This window comes from Culicoides brevitarsis, chromosome 2, assembly GCF_036172545.1.
Source record: "Culicoides brevitarsis isolate CSIRO-B50_1 chromosome 2, AGI_CSIRO_Cbre_v1, whole genome shotgun sequence".
Lineage (NCBI taxonomy): Eukaryota > Metazoa > Arthropoda > Insecta > Diptera > Ceratopogonidae > Culicoides > Culicoides brevitarsis.
In genome coordinates, this window is record NC_087086.1 from 25136387 (window position 1) to 25159039 (window position 22653).

The following is a 22653-nucleotide window of genomic DNA, read 5'->3' on the forward strand; positions in this document are numbered from 1 at the left end:
AATCTACATTTTTGAGAAAAATTCTATCTAATAGTTAATTGATGTAATTTTATTTTTATTTAAATTTAAAGGACATTATTTTGTATGTTTTTTTGTTGTTGTGTAAGGGCTTGAATGAAATTTATTTAGAAAATTCTAAAATTTTACACAAAATTTGACTATGAAGGGCAAGAATGGATGGATATTTTTGAAAAATTTGAAATGGATGCGAAAATTAAAATCGCAAAGAAAAAATTGTGGAATGTCATTTTTTTAATATTTAATTTTTTTTTTCGAATAAAACAGATTAACTGCACAAATTTTACTAATTTTTAACATTTTTTGTTTGGAATTGTGCACATATTTTTTGTATCACATTTATGGCACATTTAACATTTTTTTTTCTTCTTCATCATGAACAGAAACAAGTTTATCAGAAAAAAAAACAATAAAAATCATTTTAACAATTTTATAGACGGCAGTTTTGAATAAAATGCTCTTTTGTACGTTTTCAAAACGTATGACGTTAATTTTTTTGAAATTTTTTTAGGGAAAAGGGTAAAGGGACTAACTTAATGATCATTTTTAGGAAAAATAACAAACTTAAAAGCAACTTTTTCGTCAGTTAACCGTCAGCGACGTTATCAGTTGTTGACACAATTTCCCGTATTCCAACTGGTCGCCCGATATTCGTCGCAACTTGATGCCTTTGTTCTCCTTGACCACCTGCAACTCGACTTGCAACCCATTGGAGTACTCAATATTGAGGTTTGACGCATCGATGGAGCTCGTGGAAGCCATTGCCTCGTTATTTAGCGAAAAACCCTTTGGCGGCATCTTCGAATCGATGGTTTTCTTGACAATTTCCAGAATGTGCGACGATTCCATGTTGCTGCAGTCATAGGGAAGCGGAAGTTCGCAGTATTCGTCGGACAAACGACGATCCGAAAGCGAGTCGGGACTCAAACGGGATGTGTCGTGTTCCGAATGCGAATGGAATCCACTGCTGCCAGATGGCTCGGGACCCGATGGCGACAAATTCGAGTCGTTGCTCAAACTGTCGTCACTGAATCCGAGACTTTTGTCGCTGCCACGTCGCGCGTACGTGTCTACGTCAGTTTCGAGTTTTTCGTGTCGCTCGTTTTCAAGACTTGTTTTTCGACCGACGCCACGCGTAATTGACGGCATATCGCTCGATGGTTCCGTTATGAGAAGTCCCTGGAACGACGAAGTGGTTTTGCCGGTGTTGCCTTCGAGGGAGTCCTCGCTGTCGCGACTGCTATCGGATAATGCGACAAGTGTGATTTCGCTTCCTTGCACGTCTGTCAAGCAAATTTGCGGATGTGAGTGCAAATAGTCGAGTGTGGGGGTCGGCGGCGACGGGGTATTTCCCACTTGTTGCCCATTTTCCTCCTGGATGATGCACAAGTTGTTTGGCGAGGTTGGCGGCGACGGTGCAAGACGAACTGTCGGCGTAATTGTCAGTTGTCGCATGTCATAAAGTGCCGGCGACACATTATAATTCGGCACAACGTCCATTGACAGGTCCAGGGGTTCATTAGAGCTGGCAGGAGTGCCGCGAGAAATTGATCCGCCGCCGCCGGTGTTCAAGCCGCTGATGCCGCGAGTGATTTGGTGCATGGGAGACGTGCAAAGGGGTGACGTTTCGCCACTGGCGGTTGGCGCGGGCGCTGCAAAATTGGCAATTCCGTTGTAGTGATAGTTGTACTGGTGACTTAGATTTGGTAAATTGCTGTTGTTTCCTAGTGGATGGTGGTGATGCTTCGACAGGGGCGACGCACTTTGGCTGTGATGCAACGCAGACATCATCATGGTGTCCATATTTTGGCCCGAATGTGCGACTAAACCTAAACTTTGGGCAATTTCAATGCTCATGATGCGCGTGTTCAGGATAGCTTGGGCCATATCGAGACTGATGCGGTTCTCCTGGACGAGTAACTCGAGTCCCGGTTTTATCGACAGCAACATATCTGGCGGGATTTCAATTTCTTGCATTTGTCTTTCGTCAATTGGTTTGCAGTGGATTGGAGAACCTACAAAAAAAAAGAAATTGAATAAAAATATTTTTCAATTAAAAAGGTTCAAATGAAAATCATTAATTTTGGCGAAAAACAAAAAAAAATGCCAAAAGTCAAGGAACTTTAATTGTTTTTTTTTCAAAATTTTTATTTTAAGAGATTTTGTTGAAATTTTTTTCTTTCTTTAAGGCCGCTCCAAATTTTTTTCGAAATAAATAAATGCCCCAAAAATGAAAATCCAATGGGGCAAATATAAAATAAAAAACATTTTTTGAATTTTTAAATAAATTTTTGAACTTAATCAAAATTAAAATTTTCAATTTTTTAAAAAAAAAATTATACAAAAGTATGAAAATCAAATTTTTTTTGCGATTTTTAAATTCAAATATTTTTTAAAAAAATTAAAATTTTTCAAGGAACCTTAATTAATTTTTTGAAAAAAAAAAAATTTTTTTCAAAAATTTTTTTATTCTATTTTTATTTTTGGAAAAATTTTTAAATAATTTTAAAAAAAAAAATCAAATTCACAAATAAAAAAAAATTGAAAAAAAAAAATAAAAATCAAAAATTTTAATTTGATTTTTATAAATTTTCAAAATTTTGGACAAAACTATTTTTCACAATTTAAAATGAAAAATAATTTTAAATTATTATCGAATTATCGAAAATTAAAATTTGGCATTTTTTTTAACTTTCGAACAAAACTGATCAAATTTGAACGAAAAAAATTCATACCTGGCAAGCTCACTGAGTTATCAGCAAGCGGTGGACTTTGAGCGACAAGTAAATGTCGTGGTTGAGTTGCTTTTTGTAGCTGCTGGCACTCTTGAAGCACGCCTTGGAATGGTGCATTTATCTTTGAACCTTCAGAGGCGCGTCTTACGGGACTGTAACGACCTGTCAATGCACAAAATATTAATAAGAATCAAAAAAATAAAATAATTTTACATCAAAAAAATTAATAAAATAAAATTAAAAAACTACAAAAAGCAGCGGTTAACTCGCGCCACGTGACTCCTTACCTACTTCTTGTACCGTCGGCAATTTGCATCCCGTTCGGCCCATATATCGTCGGGCAATGGCTGCCGACGAGATATTTGGCGGAGGAGGATTCGAAGGTGCACTCGTAGAAGTTGCATGTGGTGGGCTTTGTCCACTATTTGTGGCACAACCATTTGGTATTAATTGGGGTGGCAAGTAATTTCGATTCATACGGGCTTCGACCTCTCGAATCAAATCGGGACTTATCACTTTTTATTCAAAAATTCGTGATTCGGATTTGATTCGATTTGAAATTATTGAAGCGAGTTGAAGCATGGATACAACATAATCACAACAAATTTAACCAATAATAAATAAAAATAACATGAAATTAAAAAAAAAATAATAAATAAAATAAATTTAAATAAAAATTGGTACAAAAGGAAAGTAACATCTAGACATCTAAGAGGGGTGAGGGACATGCGACTTATTCACAAAATAACTTACCTGGAGGTCGTTCTGTTACGGTTAGTAAGCCAGTCTTGCGGATTCGTCCACTGGAGGACGGTGCTGGTGAATGAGATCCACTCGAAGATCCGGATTTTGAAAGGTCGTCCGTGCATCCGACTGTGTGACGATGACTTAAGCCTCGGCTTTTCATGTATCTGAAAGATTTTTAATTAAAAATAATTTAAATTAAGATTTTTATTTTTAAGAAACTGAATTTTTTGATGTCACATTTTGAATACTTTTGTTCAAAAAAAAAAATAATAATAATTGCTAAATTTTGACAAGTTTGAAAATATTGTAATTTTTTAAAAAATATTTTTTTATTTATTTATTTTATTTTATTTTTTTCGTTAAGTACCTCAAGGTCTTTAAGAAGTTTTATTTCTTTAAAAAAAAAATTAAAATGTATGAAAAATCAAGAAAAATCTTTTTGTATCTACAAAAAAAAATAATTTTTTATCAAATTTTTTTCATGATTTTCTTTTTTTTGCCAAAATTAAACTTTTACGCATTTTTTTTAAATAAAATATTTACATTTGAACATTTTTTAATTTTATGTTTTTATGATTATTTTTTTTATTTTTTCTACTGTTTTATTTTTTTCATTTCAAAATAATTTAAATTATTTAATTTATTTATTTTTTAATTTTGAATTTAATTTTGAAAATTTATATTTTTTTTCTATTTTTAGGTCGCTCTAAATGAAAATCTTAATATTTTTCTTTTATTTTTTTTTATTTTCATAAGTTTGAATTTAGAAGTCGCTGTCGATAAAAATTAACTCACCTTTGAATTTCATCGCCTGACTCTTCGCCTCCCTCACTCGTCATCATGACGGCATCTTGCACATGTTTCCCACTGTCAACCTGTTGCTGCTGTTGTTGCTGCTGCTGCTGCTGTTGGTACATCACATCCTGCATATTTTGCTGGTGATGCACGCCCGACGGTCCCGTCGGATAGAAAATGTGTAAATTGGCACCTCCGTCGGAAGCGCGTCGTCCAAAGGTGCTGGCACCCATGACGGTTGGCGGTTTGAGCAAGTGTTGGTCCTTCATCGTCAGCATCGTGAGCGGCTGATTTTCGAGCATTGGCAAATTCGTGGGAATGTGTGGCACAGCTGCTTCGGCTCCGTGCTTGAAATTGATGGGAGCCGTGGGATTGGCGAGCGCTTGTTCGTGCGCAACATCACCCGGTCCGACGGTATGACGACGCGTACTGCCTCCGTTATTTGTGCCATACGACGGAAAGAGAAGATCCTGATTTTCGGCGGTCGTCGACGTCGTTGTCGTGGCAGATGGCGGTGTCTTGATCATCGTGGGACTCACATCCATGTCAAGATCGATAATTTTTTCGATTTCGCCAGCGGGATCGTTGATGGTCGGTGTGAAGACAGCACCAACATTCGTTAGGGGACTCAAGCGATCGATGGTTTCTTGTTTGATTGATTCCGAGCGATCGACGTGACCCGTTGTAATACTCGTTTTGCGTGATCTAAAAAAGAATTAAAATTAAATATTTTCAGAAATAAGACAATTTTATTTAAATTATTTCAATTTTTGTATTTTTGGACAAAAAGAAAAAAAATAGAAAAAAAAATTAATTAAAAAAAATAAAAATTTTAAATAATTTTAAGCGATTAATTTTTTTAATTATCAAATTTAAAAAATTTTAAATTTAAAAGTTCTTTAAATTTAACGTGGCTAAAATTTTTATTCATTAATAATTTAAATTTTAAATGCAAAAAGTAAATAGCGAATAAAAAAGCAAATTTTAAATCAATTTAAAATATTTTTACATTTTTTTTATTAAAAAATTAAAATTTTAGAAAATAAAAATAATAAAAAATCAAAGTTTAATAATTTTGTTTAAAAGCAAAGTCAAATAGAAAAAAAATTGCAATTTTGTGAAAAACAGAAAAAAATTAAAATTAAAAAATATAAAAAATATTTTCAGAAATTTTTTTAACGACTGACGATTAAAAAAAAATAAATTGTTAAATTTTAATAAAAAGTGTCATTAAAAAAATTTTTTTTAATCAAATTTTCACAGTTTTTTAAACATTTTTTGCCTTTTTAAATTTTGGATTTTAAAAAAGGAACTTTTTTTAAAAATATTTTTTATTAATTTTTTTTTTAAATTTGCAATGTTTTAGAAAAAATTGTTTATTTTCAAAGACAAAAATTTAAAAAAATTAAATTAAAATTTTACAAATTTTTCAAAAACTCACCTGGAATAGGCCATATTATGTTGCATTACCCGTAATTGCTCATTTCGCCGTTCCATCAACTTGTCCACGAGCAGAAAATAAATGGCATAAATGCGGTCGAAGCGTTCCTCGTGGACGGATTGTGCTATCAGATCGACCGACAGTCCCGGAAGTTGCAGCATATGCGTCATCACAGTGGCATCTAAGTTGGTGTGATCCATACTAAACGCACTCAAATCCTCATTTACACTCACGTTGTGCATCTCGAGCCATTTGTGTCGCGCAATTTGTCCCAGCGAGTATCGTCGTTCCGGCTCCACCACCAACATGTGCCTAATGAGATGCTCGCACTCCTGCGACATGAAAAAGGGAATGCGAAATTTGCCGTTCATCACGAGCGACCGCAAATCGTGCAGCGTCACTCCGTCAAAGGGCAGGGCGCCACACACGAGCGCATACAGCACAACGCCCAAACTCCAGATATCCGCCTTTGGTCCGTCGTACTCGACACCGAGAAAGAGTTCCGGCGGCGCATATGGCGGCGATCCGCACCACGTCTTCAGCGGCGTGCCCGGCGTGAAAGTATTGCTAAAACCGAAATCCGCCAACTTGACGTTCATGTTTGTGTCGAGCAGGACATTTTCCAGCTTCAAGTCGCGATGCACGACACCCTTGCTGTGACAAAATTCAATTGCGGACACGAGTTGCGCAAATATTCGCGCCGCTTCGTCCTCTTTCATGCGCCCATTTGTCACGAGATAGTCGAAAATTTCGCCGCGTGCCGCATGTTCCGTCACGAGATAAATCATGTTGCGCGACTCGATGACCTCGTAAAGCCGCGTGATGTGTGTGTGATGCAGACGCTTGAGGATGGAGATCTCGCGGAAGGTTTTCTCCAAATTTGTCTTGTCTAAACATGTTTTGTCAATTATCTTAATGGCGACCTGCGGACAGAAAATGAGAGAAAAACACAAAGAATTAGTCTTTTGAATAGTTTTTCTTTTGCGCGGTAAACAAGCGCTCTTGGTTGTGTGCCAGACATTCCGTTCCATTTCATAACTTCTCTCGACTCGTATGATTTATTGATTGATCATTATCGTCAACAACTCGTACACACGCTCAACTAAATTTGTTTTTTTTTTCAAAATGAAAAGAGTGACGACATCACTTTTTGAATGACAATAAAGAAGTAAAGTTCACTCGATGACTCTTCAAGATGCCAGACTTGTGAATTATTAACCTGGTTGTAGGGTTGGACGAAACTAGTTTTACCGAATTTAAACTCATTTTTATCAGAAATCATCAAAAAATATTTTTTTTATTAAAAAAGGATCAAAAAGTGATGAATTAAAAAAAAAAAAATCAAAAATTTTACCAAAAAATATTGTTTTTTGAGCAATATTGAAAACAAATTTTAAAAATGTCGATTTTTTGTTCATTTTTTATTTTTAATATTCAAAAGAACTCAAAATTTTAATTTTTGTAAATTTTTCACATTTTTTTTGACATTTTTTCCAACAAATAATTGTTGAAAATAAGTTTTAAAAAATGTTCAAAATAAATTTGGTGTTGTTAAAGCTCATTTTATTCAAAATTTTATAATTTTTGTGTTTTTAATTTTACTATATTAGTTTTATTATAGCAAAAATCCAATTCTCAAAACAAATTTTTTGCATCGAAAATTTAAATATTTTTTTAATTTTTTTTAAATTTTTTTCCAATTTCTTTTTAAATTTTTTTAACAATTTTTTTTCAAATATAAAGAAAATTTTTTTACTATTTAAAAAATGTTTGGGCATCAAAATATGTTTCAATTTTTAAAATATTTCTTCCAAATTTATTTTATTTAATTGTATTTTGTAAATAAATATTAAAAAAAAAACATTTTTTTTTGAAAAATATTCTTCGTAATTTTTTTCATAAAAATATTTTTTTATATTTTTTTTAAATTTTTGTGAAAAATACTAATTCAGTAGAAAAAAAAAATTCTTAAAGAATTGAAAAATTAAAAAAAAATAGAAAACGTCAAATTAATATTTATTTTTTTTTTACTTTGCTTCTTTCAAAACTCTCAACCATAACGTGATTTTAAAAAAATCTTTAAAACCTTAAAAAAAATCCTATTTAAGCTCCTAGGACAAAACTAAAACACTTCATTCATAAAAATTGAATTTTCAAACGTTGATTTCCTTTCGTTGCATGATTAACTTCAATTTCCCGATCAAATTCCACTAATTTAACAACTTTGTCTCGATGACGTCCATTAAAAACACTCAAAGTTCATCGATGCACACACAATACACGAGAAAAGCGGCAGCATAACTCGACATCAACAATTTTAATTGCGCTATACATGAATTTCCACACGCCGTAATCATAAATTGTATCTCGCTCCGAACAGCATGTACGTCACACCACCTAGATAAAAAAAATTGTTATCCACACATAAAATCATAATCATAAAAAAAGTGGTCGCATATGGTTGCGCCGTGCGCCGTATATCGATGCACATGTGTGAAATTACGTCACTAGAGCACTAATTTCTCGCAAGCCCAAGTAATGCTTAATTATTATAATGAATGACGCGCAATTGCGTACTGCCTGCATTTCGAGTGGCAGCGATTTTGTTGCATGTCGTTGGTGTCACACGCAGATTGAAAAATGAAGAAAAAAAAGTTATCTCGATGATAGGTACTTAGTGATCAAGTGGCGAGTGACAAAAACAGAAACTAATAAAATTTTGATTGATTGAACTTGGATGAAACTAGATTCCATTTCTATCTGTTTTTTTTTATTGAAATTCACTTGTTGTCTGTCTGTCATTTTTGTCACGCTTAGAAATCCAAAATATGAAAACTTTAACATGTAAATTGGGGCAAAATTTTAAAAGTTCGCATTAGGAAAAATTTCAGAATGTGCATTGGGTCAAAATTTTAAAATGTAAATTGGGGCAAATTTTTATAGTTTGAATTAGGGAAAATTTCAGAATGTGCATTGGGGTAAAATTTTAAAATGTAAATTGGGGCAAATTTTTATAGTTTGCATTAGGAAAAATTTCAGAATGTGCATTGGGTCAAAATTTAAAATGTAAATTGAGGCAAAATTTTAGTAGTTCGCATTGGGAAAAATTTCAGAATGTGCATTGGGTCAAAATTTTAAAATGTAAATTGGGTCAAATTTTTATAGTTTGCATGAAGAAAATTTTCAGAATGTGCATTTAGTCAAAATTTAAAATGTAAATTGGGGCAAATTTTTATAGTTTGAATTAAGACAAATTTCAGAATGTGCATTGGGTCAAAATTTTCGTTTATTTTTTTACCGCATTTCGAAGAAAAAATCTCGGCTTGTTTACTTTTTGGCGCCTTTTTTCATAAAAAGCATATTCTAAAATATTATTTTTCTAATATTTTTTGTTGACAGCAGACATCACATGCAACATGGGAGCGACACGTGTTTCAATTACAGTTGCTCAGCTGAGTTATTCAGCGGCAGAAAAAATGAATGAAGAGACATCATGGGGACGACAATCGTTCGTAATCGTTGTCGCGTCAAGGCTTTCGTCATTAATTTCCCCGTGAATGATGCAAATTTATGCTTGCAACGCCTACAAGGTTTTGCATTTTCGTTGCCACCACTGACACGGTGCCACAATTTCGCGAGTTACGGCGAGTTATTTTAATATACTCGCGACATTTAAAATAAGACCGTGACCACTCGATGCTTTATTTTTAACCCTCACACAACAAAGGACACAAACAAGGAAATTGTCGTCGTCGTCGTCCTTTTGAGCTGCAATCGAAGCTCCAACGTACAAAAATCATCATAACGATTACACAATTTACAAAAAAAAAAACAGAATTCGTGACACAACAAGGTAAGGGAATGTGGAAAATCGTGAAGAAAAGTGAGTGCGGTTGAACAGACACTCGAGTGTTATTCCGTTGTTGCATCACGAACGTAGGTATGTGTGCGAGTAGGTCGTAGCGTCGAGGCAAAGTGCAGTTGTTGATGATGGAACGCGGCGTAAAAAATTTGTGTTTTATTGATTTTTCCAAAGTTTATAATTGTGGTTTCGTACAAACGGCAACAACAACCTCAACAACTCTCTTGCAGTATGCAACAAAAAACAAATGAGGTGTGAATCAGAATTTATCGCAGGAGACATGAAAGGTGAAAATTTCAATGAAATTGTTGCGAATCTTGAGATTTGTAAGTGATTGCGATTTTTTTCAAGGATTTTGTCAACTTAAAGGTTTTAGAGTTCAAGGAATTTCCAAAGTTTTTTTTTCTAATGAATTAATTAATTTTATTCTTGGTAGAAATTCCGAAACCACAAATTTAATGGCAAAACACGTAGGTTGCTGAACTGAAATGCAGTTTAAACTTTGTCAATATTTTTTTCAGATTTTTTTCTTGAAGCTTCGTTTTATTTAAAAATTTTCAATGCAAAAAAAAAAAATGCTCAGAAATGTTATCGATTTTTTTTAATAAATTTAAATATTTTAATTAAATTAAATTTTTAAAATTAATTTTTATTTAATTAAAATTCATTAAAATATGAATTTTTTGAGAAAAAAAAATATTTTGAGCTGAATTTAGTTTTGTAAAAAATTTTATTATGCCAATTTTATATGAAAAAATTTTAAAAATTAAAAATTAAATTAAAAATTTAAATTAAATTTAGTAATTAAAAAAAATAATTTGTTAATTTAAATAAATATTTTTAACTAATTATTTTTTTATTTATTTTGAAAAATCCTTTCAAAAATTAAGCACAATTTTTAGATCACATGAAAATCAAAATTTAAAATTTTTATTTAAAAATGTTTTTATGATAATTTTTCGATACGATTTTTTTTTTGAGTCTTCGATAGGCTTTGAAAATATTAAAAAGTTTCAATTTGTCTTAATAAAAAAATTTTAAAAAGTAAAATAACAAAAAAAAAAAAATTTACAAAAATTTTTATTTTAGACAAAAAAATATCAGATTGATGACTTTTTGCAAATAAACTTAAACATGATATTTTTTTTTGTACCAGATAAGTACAAAAAAAATATTTTGATTCAACCTAAAACAATTAAATTTAAGTATTTTTTAAATTTTAATAAACAAAAGACTAAAAATTGGCCAAATTAAAATTTCTTTACAAAAAATTTTGACAAATTTCGTTCAAAAGTCTAAACTGCAAGGTTCAAGCGTACTTAAAGAATCAACTTACGTAAGAATAAACTATTCTTAAAAAACACTCAACTTCTTCACAGTCCATTGTCACTCTCTGAACCACAAAAACACCAACAAACACTTCCATCATCATCAACATCACCTTCTCTGCATGATGATGTTGTTGTTGTTGGTGGTACATGCTTGCTTCTTCATTACATACGTGTGTATTTCACGCATGATAACCAGCTCTTTTTTCGTCGTGATCGTGATTTTGTTTGTATTTCCATTCATTCAAAATGCGTATGACCTTAAAAGTTGATAACGTGAACAAGCGAGCAGAGATTAATGAAATTTCGTCAAGATTGAATTTTTTTATTACTGTTTATTATTTTTTTTCTTTTGTGTATTTGTGTCTTAAATGACGAGCTAAAAAAATTTATTTGCAATTTTTACAAGAATTTTCGCGGATTTTCTTTTTTTTCTTCGCGTTGTTGATTGGCAAAAAAGAAACAACAAGTACCTAGACGACGCATTATTGCATACTTAGTTGCACACGAAAAAAAAGAATTATGTGATACGCGACGAAATGAAAAAATAAAACAAAAGAAACGATTGAGGCGAATCAAAGATGTGTGCGATTGAATGTGAGATGCGAGGCAGGAACAATTCTTTGTGTTTTGTTTGTGTAATAAACGTCGAGACAACGAACGACGACGTCGTTGATGATGCGAGGCTCATGCAAATATTTATAATTCCATTAAATTTTTTTATCATTGACAATCATTTCGTCGTACACACGGTGCACGGTACCCACTACTACACCTTTCTTGGGTCGAATGTCTTGTTCGTAGATTGCGCTTATTTTGTTTAATCTAATTAGAATTGTCTCACTCGGTCGTAATTCACTGTTTTTCGTTCACGGCGCGCTGAACATGACTTTCCTGTTTTTTTCCATTGGAAGAAATATTTATCTGCAGACAACAAGAACGACAACGACGACGACGACGAGAATTGTGTCGAAAGACAGACCAAAAAATCACATCACAAGGCAACCAACACACAGACTAGTAGTAGCTCCGAGAGAGAGAAAGGAGACTATTCGTTCTTTACTTACTTTTGAATTTGTGATAATATTTGATGCTAGCTTAACTATTGCAAAATTGCCCTTGCCCAGTGTCTTGTGCAGCTCGTAGTTCCCCACACGAACCACTGTTGTCTTTTTATTATTATTTGTTGCAGAAGTGGCCATTATTTTATTATTATTTTTTCCTTGGTACTTTTTTTTCTTTGCTTTTTGCTCGTATCTTGCGTTCTTGTGGCACACGATTTGTTAGCGTTTCGCGTGTCTTCGCGCACTTTTTGCAAGTCTCGCTTGTCTAATCTTCACTTTAATCTGATGCACGAGACTCTTGTGATTATTTTCAGCATTTTGTGGCCTTTCCAAAATATTTCTTCTTACTTATTTCTGCATCTAAATACACGACACTGATTGACGACACATTTTAACTCACATAGGCGACACAGTAGTTTCGATTTTTGCCGTTCAAAACGGAAGGCGCGTTTTTTCTTTGATGGTGACTTTTTCGAAACAAAAACCACAATAACGGTAAAGTTGTTTAAAATTTACTTGATTTTTAATTTTATTTTGCTATTTTATGAATATTTTTATTACTTTTGTAGTTTCTCAATGGTTTCTTGGATTTTCCTTGTGTAATTTTCCATTTTTAGTAACAATTCAACAGATTTTTTTTAATGAGATTTGTTACAAGATTGACATCATTAAATTCATCTTAATTTTGTCTTAATTCGTGTAAAAATCGAGTTCTTATTTTAAATTTGCAATTGACAAACATTAGTTTTAGAATTGTGGAAATCAGTGAATGCAAATTTAAACTTAAATTTCATCTAAATTTTTTTCTTTCATTTTTTTTCTCTCTTTTTTCACAATTTCATAAAATTTCTCAAATTTATTTTCAAATATGAGTAACAAGATTTTTTTTTGCTTCTAGCCAGTTTTTCTCTTTCCGGTGACGAAAATCCATCTTATTTTGTACATTTTCTCGTATTTTCACTTTGTCATGTAATGAAACGTCCCAAAGTCTTCTGCTCCAAAGGTCGCTGAGTAAGTCAAAGGCTCGGTGTAATTAATATAAACTTTATTTATTGAACTTCACTTTGCAATGTCTTGGTACTTCTACTACTTCTTTGTTGAGTGTCGTAAAGCCATTTGGTTTCAGAGTTGGTTTGGCGGTTTCAAGGATGGCGTTATGATCACATAGTTTATCCTCAAGAGTTGGGCCGCGGGAAAAGTTAAAGTTACTGTTTATATGGTCTTCAAATGTGGTCGATGAAGCATTTGCTATTAGTTAATAGTATTGTAACTAATTGTAATTTTAGATTTTGTAATCAGTCATTGAACATCAACAAACTGGTCTTCAATACTACTTACCTTAGGTAAAATCGTTAGCCTGAAAATTATTTCTTAATACTTCTTAAACCTAGAAATAATTTTTTTACCATGACTTAATGAACTTACCTGACTTAAAAGTTGTCTAAAATTTGTTGTTTTTTCAAATTTAAAATGAAAAGTAAGCCTAAACTTAAAAATTAACGTAAATTAAATGAAAATATACTTTTAAAAATTTAAAAATATTATATAGAAATTTTTGTAATTTGTTTTTCTAAAGTTAAAAACCCTAAAAGACTAAAAATAAATATTTTAATTAAAAAATTTTCTCACCGTTATTGAATTTCTGGTCGACCCCTTCTGATAATGTGAGACGAATGAAAATGATGAAAACCCATTGAGCATTTCACAAAGTTTCGTATCCTAGTTCACAATGGTGATGAATAACGGAGTACCAACCTAACTTTTAGCCAAAAAATTTTTGTTTTTTAAAACCTAAAATATAATTTTTCTTAGTATATATAAAAATTTTTGTCTGAAAAAATGTTTAATTAATATTGAAAATTTATTAAAATCTCATTTTATGATATTTTTATTATTAAATATCGAATTTTATTTAAAAATGCTCAACATTTCGCTTAAAATTTGACCTGAAGTAAAGTTTTAATAAAAATTCTCACACAAAATAACACTAAAACTCCTCAAATAATTTATTTTCTAAATTTTTGTCGATAGTATCTTTCTCAAATTTGTAACTTTTTCTATAAAAATTAATTTTCTTAGAAAATTTTCGATAAAAATGTGAATATTTTGTAAATAAAACGAATTTTTCAAATTTGACTTATCAATACAGACTACATACCTCCATAGAACACGTACCGTAAAGCGATTGCCGGGTGGGCCGGTGAAAAAGTATTGAAATACTGATTGGGTGCTCTCATTACTGCTCATTCTTCGTTGGCCACCATTATTGCATAGTGTGTAAAATTAAAGAATAAATAAAATGTCTCTCCTTTCTGCACGTCTTGCAGCGTCTATGGCACGCAATTTGCCAAGATCTGCCGCCCAGGTATGTTAATTTTGTGGAAATTGTCGAAAACTGCGCGAATTTCGTCCCAAAACCGGGCTCGGAAAATTTTCCAATGTGTGATGACATAACACATACAGCCCGACGACTCCGATAAAATCGCGAAAATGTGGTCAAGTGCGCGTCCGAAATGGACCAAAGTGCAAGAAAGGCATAGATTTGGCGGAAAAGAAGCGTTTTATCGGAGTTTTGGGGCTTCGCACATTGAAATTACACGAAAATAGTGGCGATGAACGTTATGTAATCACGCAGTATAACCCCCATTACAGGAAGAAAAAATTTTCGTGTGTGCACTTTTTCGCTAGCAATTGATGTTGTAACTCGTGTTTTCTCTCATTTTTCACGCAGATCGCTCGCATTGGCGCCCCAGCTGCACAAATTGCCGCCAGAAAGTTCCATGGCTCAGTTCCGGCTCGTGGTGCCGAGATTTCCTCCATCTTGGAGGAGCGTATCATGGGTGCTGCTCCACAGGCCAACTTGGAAGAGACTGGACGTGTACTTAGCATTGGTGACGGTATCGCCCGTGTCTATGGCTTGAAGAACATCCAAGCCGACGAGATGGTGGAATTCTCCTCCGGTCTTAAGGTAAGTTGAATTTCCTCTTTTTTCCGCATTTTTCCGGGGAAAATGTCAAATTTTGCTTGGGATTTGTTCAAAAAAATCATTTTTCTTTAGGGTATGGCCTTGAATTTGGAACCCGATAACGTTGGTGTTGTCGTCTTCGGTAACGATAAATTGATCAAGGAAGGTGATATCGTCAAGCGTACCGGTGCTATCGTCGATGTGCCAGTCGGTGACGAAATCTTGGGTCGTGTCGTCGATGCCTTGGGTAACCCCATTGACGGAAAAGGCCCACTCGGAACCAAGGAACGTTTCCGTGTCGGTATCAAGGCCCCCGGTATCATTCCCCGTGTCTCTGTACGCGAACCTATGCAGACCGGTATCAAAGCCGTCGATTCTCTCGTACCAATTGGTCGTGGACAACGTGAATTGATCATTGGTGATCGTCAAACTGGGTAAGTATCGCGTAAAAATGCAAAATTAAATTATCGAAAATGTTTTGAAAATTATTTATGAATTTTTTTTTTTTGAGGAATATCGAGTATTGAATATTTTAAAAGCAAGAAAATTTTCAAATTTCAATAAATATTGAACAAAATTTCTCTTAAAATCAGGTTTAAAGTTCAGTTTTTTAAATTTTGAGTAGAAAATTTTCAATTATGTAACAAATACATAATTTTTAGAGGACACCAATTTTCAGTTTACAATTGTTAAATTTTTAAATTTAATTTTTTTTTTCACACATAATAAGTTCTTAGTGATTTTTGAATATTTTTTGAAAAAAAAATATAAAAAATTTAAGAAATCAACAAATTTCTTTGTCTAAAATTAATTTTTTCTTATGGTTGTATTTATGAAATTTGTGAAATTCCTAAATTTTTCTTAAAAAAATATTCAAAAATCAACGAAAAAAAATTTTTTTTCGAGAATTCTGAATCCTTTGTGTTTTTCAAGAAAATTTTTTTAAAGATCAATATCTTAATTGATGCAAAAAATTTTGAAAAGCCTTAAGAAATTCTTATGAAAAATGGCAAAATTATGCTAATCGATATTCAATACTCTCAAAATTCAACAAATTTTCTACGATTGAATCACGTTTATGATAAAAATAAAACTTTTGTTCTGATTTTTCATTGTAACCATGTAGCAAGACTGCCTTGGCTATCGACACCATCATCAACCAACAACGTTTCAACTCCGGCTCCGACGAATCGAAGAAGTTGTACTGCATCTACGTCGCTATCGGTCAAAAGAGATCAACTGTCGCCCAAATCTTGAAGCGTTTGACTGACTCTGGCGCCATCAACTACACCATCATCGTCTCCGCCACTGCTTCTGATGCTGCCCCCTTGCAATACTTGGCCCCATACGCTGGCTGCGCCATGGGTGAATATTTCCGTGACAACGGCAAACACGCCTTGATCATCTACGACGATTTGTCGAAACAAGCTGTCGCCTACCGTCAAATGTCCTTGTTGTTGCGTCGTCCCCCAGGTCGTGAAGCCTACCCCGGTGACGTCTTCTACTTGCATTCACGTCTCTTGGAACGTGCCGCCAAGATGTCGCCCGCCTTGGGTGGTGGCTCCTTGACTGCCTTGCCCGTCATCGAGACGCAAGCCGGCGATGTGTCCGCTTACATTCCAACCAATGTAATTTCCATCACGGACGGTCAAATCTTCTTGGAAACCGAGTTGTTCTACAAGGGTATCCGACCTGCCATTAATGTCGGTTTGTCTGTATCCCGTGTCGGATCCGCTGCCCAAACCAAGGCCATGAAACAAGTTGCCGGCTCCATGAAGTTGGAATTGGCCCAATATCGTGAGGTTGCTGCTTTCGCCCAATTCGGCTCTGACTTGGATGCCTCCACGCAACAATTGTTGAACCGTGGCGTTCGTCTTACCGAGTTGTTGAAACAAGGACAATACGTGCCCATGGCTATTGAGGAGCAAGTTTGCGTCATCTACTGCGGTGTCCGTGGCTACTTGGACAAAATGGACCCCTCGAAGATCACAAAGTTCGAAAAGGAATTCTTGCAACACATCAAGACAAACGAGAAGGCCCTCTTGCAATCCGTTGCCTCCGAAGGAAAGATCTCCGAAGCCAACGATGCCAAGTTGAAACAAGTCGTGACGAGCTTCTTGTCCACCTTCCAATAAGTTTGGAGGCTGGTCCCACTCGTATTTAAGTAATATTGATTATTAAATTCTGTTACAAATTTTTTTTCCATACAAGTACACACACACGATTGTTGGCGAATGTTATAAGAAGGCATGCAGAAGATAACGAAAACAAAAAAACACCTACGATAATTACAACATTTGTAATGTTTCCTTTTTATTTTAATTCATTAATTTTACTCTGGCATAAATGAAAATTTTTGAAATTACAGTCAAACCTTAATAAATAATATCCTAGAACGACATTTACGAAATGAAGCGATAATTTCAACAACATCAATAAAGTCATCTAAACAACAAGATAAATAATTAAAAAATTAAATCAAATTTTTTTATTTACAAAAATTATCTTGAAGACTTCAAAAATTACATTTTTATCAAATTTTATCTTTTTTATATCAAGTCGTACTATTTGGCTTCATTGTTTAGTTAAAAAAATTTTATTTTAAATTTAGTGAAATATTTAAGCTGCAGCTCAACATTTTGGCACGAATTTAATTAAAAGCAGTAAATTTTTTAAAGAAAATTGTATGAAAACGAGTATTTTAGTTGACCTTCGATTATGGCGATTCTGTATCATAGCGACGACATGTTTATAAAATTCTATTTGAATAAATGAACAAACTGTTAGAATTTTCTATATGTGGAGAAGCCTGGTAATGAAAATTATTCTTATCAGAATTTTAGATTTATTGATTAAAATATTGTTGAACATGATAAAATAATTACTTTAATTAGGGCAAAAAAAATGAGATAACAATATTTAGTCAAATAAATTATAATAAAATTTTAAAAAAAATATATCTGATTTTAGGATTCGATTTTTGAAAATTTTAATCAAGAAAATTTTTTTTTACAATTTTTTATTTTTTTAAAATTCTGACATTAAATTGAAAATAATTGAAATTTTAGTTTCATATTTGAACTGAAATTGAAGAAAGATTAAAAAATTCACAACAAAAAAATAAATTTATTTTGGTCACGTGACTTTAAATGTTTAATTAACTGTTCAAAATTTAAATTTATTAATAAAATTAAATTTTTTACGTTTTTTGTATGATTTAAATAATTGAAAAAAACCGAAAAAATAAAAAAAAAATAATTGCACAGCTTAATCAAATTAATTTTTTTTAATTTTTTGTCGAAAAAAAATTCAGAGGGAAAAATTTAAAAAAAAAAATAAAATATGAAATGAATTTTTGGGGATGTTTAAAATAAAAAATCAATTTAAAATTTAAAAAATCAATGATTACAATATTTTTTTTTAATTAAAATTCAAGCAAAAAATGCTCCAAATTTTTTTAAATTTGCTTTTTTTCAAAATAAAAAAAGTTTTGAAATAATTTTCATACAAAATTTTAACAATTTTTGATCAATAATGAATATTTGAGTTATTTTTATGGTATTTGCATCGAGATATGATAATTTAAAATTAATCTCAAAGTATTTCAAGGTAAAAATTTAAATAAAAAAAAATTCATAAAAATAACTGTCAAAAAATTTTGAAAAGTAATTTTTTTGACAAATCACTTTTTGTACGAGTGCGAGAAATTTTTGAAATAATGAAAAAAATTAATTTGAAAAAAAATAAAGAATAAAAACAAAAATTGATTAAAAAAAATTTTTTAGGAATATTCTTTGAAAAAATATAAAAAAAACCAAAAAACGGTTAATTTTGATGAAATTTTCAACTTTTTTTTTTATTTTGCCCCATTGGATTTTCAAAAGCATTCAAAAATCAAAAAAAATAAATTTAAAAATTAAGATTAAAAAAAGGAATCAACGTTTAACGTCCAAAAGCATTCAAAAATTATAAATTTAAAATTAAAAAAATTTCTGGATATTGAAAAAATTAACTTTTTAGGGAAATTACTAAACTTTCACACCAAATCAAACAAAAATTCATGTTAGTCAATTTATTTCAATTCAATGCATTTCAAAAATTCAATTTTAAGATTAAGATCTTTTTGCCAAAAAAAAAAAAAAAAAAAAAATCAGTTGACTTGTAATTCATTCACCCAACTGGCATCTGGAATAGCCAACAAGTAGCACTTGAGCACATCTGGCAAACGTAACTTCCATATACGCTGAATAAGTTCTTTTGGTTCGAACTCAACACTTTTTGCGATTGTCGATTTGATCAAAAACCCACAAATTTCTTTCAAAGCAACGACTGTATTTTGGTCACATGGATATTTGAACATTTTGCGCATCATTTCTTGTCCTTCAACGAAATCTTTGTTAACTTTGCATATTTCGAAAATTTCTTCCGCATATTTGGACTTGAGCACGAACGGAATTAAGGAAAAACAGGATTTGGAAAATATTCCGTACCTTGATGCACAAATGAAAATCCAACCGGAAATCATATAAAAAATCTTTTCTTCGGTCTCGGCGTCCAAAATGTGGTAGACGAATTGAAAGATGCGTTTAAGCAGGAGCGGAGTGAGTTTTTCCTCGTTTTTGGTATCCTGATATTTCTTGCGACGCATAAAAGCGTGACTTTCTTCAAATGACTCGAAAACTTTCAGAAAATTCTTTTCAAGGAGAATTTTGAAAACTTCAATCGCCAAATTCATTCCGTCGTCCATGATTAGGAGATTTGCAAAAGCTTTTGCAATTTCAACGAAAAAAAGAAACAATTTGTATTCCGGTACAAGATCCTCAAAACTTTCGATTTCTTGGTGCAAAAAAATGCAAATCATGTGAGACCCTTTAAAAGTTCCCAAAAGTCTCTTGATGAGCGGATAAAATTTGTTGTACTTTTCCGCGTAAAATTTTTCAATGAAAAATTCGGCAAGTGCAAATTCTTTGTTCAAGCAGAACGCGTAAAGATGATCGAAAAAGTCGATGGGCGAGTAATATCCGGGCAACCATGGATACGGATTCTTCGTGTAGACGTACGGCAGCAAATATTCGACGATTTTTATCTTTTTTTCAGCATCGTAGTTTTGATCACCGATCAATTCGAAAGAAAAAAAGCCGCTTTCCCCAGTTTTTACTTCGACAATTTCGTTTTCCAGCAAAAGTTTCAGAATTTCCAAGTTGCCCACTGACAGAGCAGTTGCCAGTATCGAGTCAGGATCCTCGATGATTTCAACCACGAATTCAATGTCGTCAAGGCTGTCAATGAGAGCCTGGAATTAAAAATTAAAAATTAGTTCTTGAAAATTTTTAATTTTTTTGTTTACTTTTAATTTTTCCACGTTTTCTTCCTCGATCACGGCTTGAAACTTTTGTTCGATGGTGAGATTGCTCATGTTGAGATCTTTTAGTTGGTTTGCGAGCGAAACTGAATTCATTTGTGAGCTTTTTAACTAGATATTTTAAGATTTTCTTTATTTTAGGAGTGCGTCTCGCGGATATCAACACAAAAATGTGAGAAAGCAGTGGCAGAGTTTTAGGATATTTTTGCGTGACGAATTGAGGTTTGCTGGGAATTAAACAGTGGCGTAGACAAAAAGGCAATTTAAATGGGGGCAGAAGAATTTTAGGGCAAACACTTTATTATTTAGAGTATTTAGACGCATTTCACTCAGAAAATCTTATCGGAAGACATTTCTTTTATAATTTTTTTTTTGTATTTTATGATTTTTCAAATTTAATTATTTAACCTTAAGTCGATCCCTTCTTTCCGATTTTGCCGAAAAAATTTAGGGGAAAAAAATAATTAGAAAAATTTTTTTTTTTACATTTTTTGGTACTTCTTAATTGAAAAACGATAATAATATCCAGTTAACATTAAAATTATATTAAATTATTTCTTTAAAACTTTAAACATGCTTAAAAATCTATTGAAAATTTTATGAAAAAATTTTTGAGTCACGTGACCAAATTTTTTATTTTTTCTTTAATTTTTATTTTTTGAAATTTTATTCAAATTTTGACTTAAAAATAATAAAAATAAAAATTATTTTAATGTGTCCAATCAATGATTAACGTTCAAAAACGTCAAAAAAGTAGTAAAAAGAAAATTAAATAATTATTTTTATTTTATGGCCTAAAAGCTTAAAAAAGTATTTTTAAAATTTTGATTTGTAATTTTTTAACGTATTTTGACGTTAAACATTGAAAATTTTCAAATTTGAACTCAAAAACGAAAAAAAAAAATTTTTGTTTCAGAATCTCATTTTAGAAACTAATTTTGTATTTTCATATGCTTATATTTTTAAATTATCATTTTAGTGTCAAAAACATAAAATACCAATAAAATTTGTTAAAAATTATTAAAAATGTCAAAAATTTAAGAGATATAGTGAAATTACGCAAAATTAAGAGAAATTGCCTTCTTATATTATTTTTTTCTTGCATTTTGCTATTTTATTTGAATTTCAACGGTTTTTTCTCTTAACATTAAAAATTAACAAAAATAAAAATTAAGATAAGAAAAAAATTAAAAATAGCACTGATATTTAAACAAAAATATCTCAAATTATTAAATAAAATTTTTAAAAATTGCCCGAGAAAGACTCAAATCCAGAAATTACATTTCAAAAGTTTTTTGTTTGCGCTTCATTTCTGGGTTACCCATCAATTAATTACAAATCGAGTCGTGTTTAATTAAGAGTTGTTTACAATGTCAATAAAGTATTTTTGTGTGTTTATAGATTGCGTCCGAAACTCGCACAAGACTTGCACTTGCTGCACTTGTCATTGCAATCGAAAACCTAATAATTTAATAACAACAAATTGGGACAAAGACAAAACAAATCTTCGTCGAAATAACGTCATCCGTACTCATCGTCGTGTAAAATGCAAAAATATAATTTTAAATGAAAACGCGTGCTGCTTACATTTATTTGTACCCGAATTCGGGCCAATCATATTTATTTCAATCATTAATCAAGTGCTGGTAATTTTTTTTTTTTTTTTGAGGGTAAAGTAATTTATCGTTTATTTATTGAGTGCAGTTGCATTTTGATTAAAAGGTTGCACTGTGCCAATATGCGATAAGTTGGTGTATGAAGAAATGGAAATTATTGGATATTTTTTGCGTTTGATGCGGGTCGAAGGTGATGCAAATGAGAACTTCTGTCAATCATATAACGGAAAAGTAAGTGACTTCTTATCACATTTGGAGATTGATTTCACAATATTAGCTAATTTGATTAAAATATTGTTTATTTGTAAAAAAAAATATAATTTTAATGTTTTTTTGGTACATCACTGAAATACAGCTGAATTTATGTTTTGTATATTTTTTAACTAATTTACAAATAATTTAATTTAACAAAAAGTAATTTTATTGATTTTAAAGGAACAAAAAATCTTTAAAAAACTCTTATTTTTTAAAAAATTTTTTCTATCAATTTATCAAATTTTTTTGTAAAAACAATAATTGGACCAGAAAATTAAAATTTTTACTTTTTCATACAAAAAATAATTTTTTTAAACAATTTTTGAACGGATATCATCAATAATATAAAGTTTCAACATTTTTGTGTCTAAATTGTTGCAAAAAATGTTTATGAAAATATTTTTTCTTTAATTTTCTGAATTAATTTCTTGAATAATGTAGGTAAAAATTTTTTGATGAGATTTT

The 22653-nt window shown here is 31.6% G+C and overlaps 3 protein-coding genes across 4 annotated transcripts; 1 reads left to right on the top strand and 2 right to left on the bottom strand.

Moving 5' to 3' along the window:
* Positions 1-270: 270 nt before the first annotated feature.
* LOC134831297 (serine/threonine-protein kinase SIK3) lies at positions 271-12339 on the bottom strand. Of its 2 annotated transcripts, XM_063844996.1 has the most exons (7): positions 11994-12339; positions 5737-6659; positions 4296-5000; positions 3507-3664; positions 3041-3268; positions 2754-2915; positions 271-2033 (listed from the first exon to the last, which is right to left on the bottom strand). In XM_063844996.1, the coding sequence occupies exons 1-7, from the start codon at positions 12126-12128 to the stop codon at positions 601-603; spliced, it is 3744 nt and encodes a 1247-aa protein (XP_063701066.1). In that variant the 5' UTR covers positions 12129-12339; the 3' UTR covers positions 271-600. The 2 variants fall into 2 exon arrangements, with proteins under 2 accessions (XP_063701066.1, XP_063701067.1); XM_063844997.1 differs by lacking the exon at positions 3041-3268.
* Positions 12340-14203: 1864 nt separating this feature from the next.
* Positions 14204-17308, top strand: LOC134831999 (ATP synthase subunit alpha, mitochondrial). The gene is made up of 4 exons (XM_063845857.1): positions 14204-14355; positions 14722-14958; positions 15049-15389; positions 16082-17308. Exons 1-4 carry the CDS (start codon positions 14290-14292, stop codon positions 17088-17090), a joined length of 1653 nt encoding a protein of 550 aa, XP_063701927.1. The 5' UTR covers positions 14204-14289; the 3' UTR covers positions 17091-17308.
* A 1710-nt stretch (positions 17309-19018) lies between these two features.
* On the bottom strand, positions 19019-20472 carry LOC134831429 (uncharacterized). The gene is made up of 2 exons (XM_063845156.1): positions 20303-20472; positions 19019-20248 (listed from the first exon to the last, which is right to left on the bottom strand). Exons 1-2 carry the CDS (start codon positions 20411-20413, stop codon positions 19106-19108), a joined length of 1254 nt encoding a protein of 417 aa, XP_063701226.1. The 5' UTR covers positions 20414-20472; the 3' UTR covers positions 19019-19105.
* Between the last annotated feature and the right edge of the window lie 2181 nt (positions 20473-22653).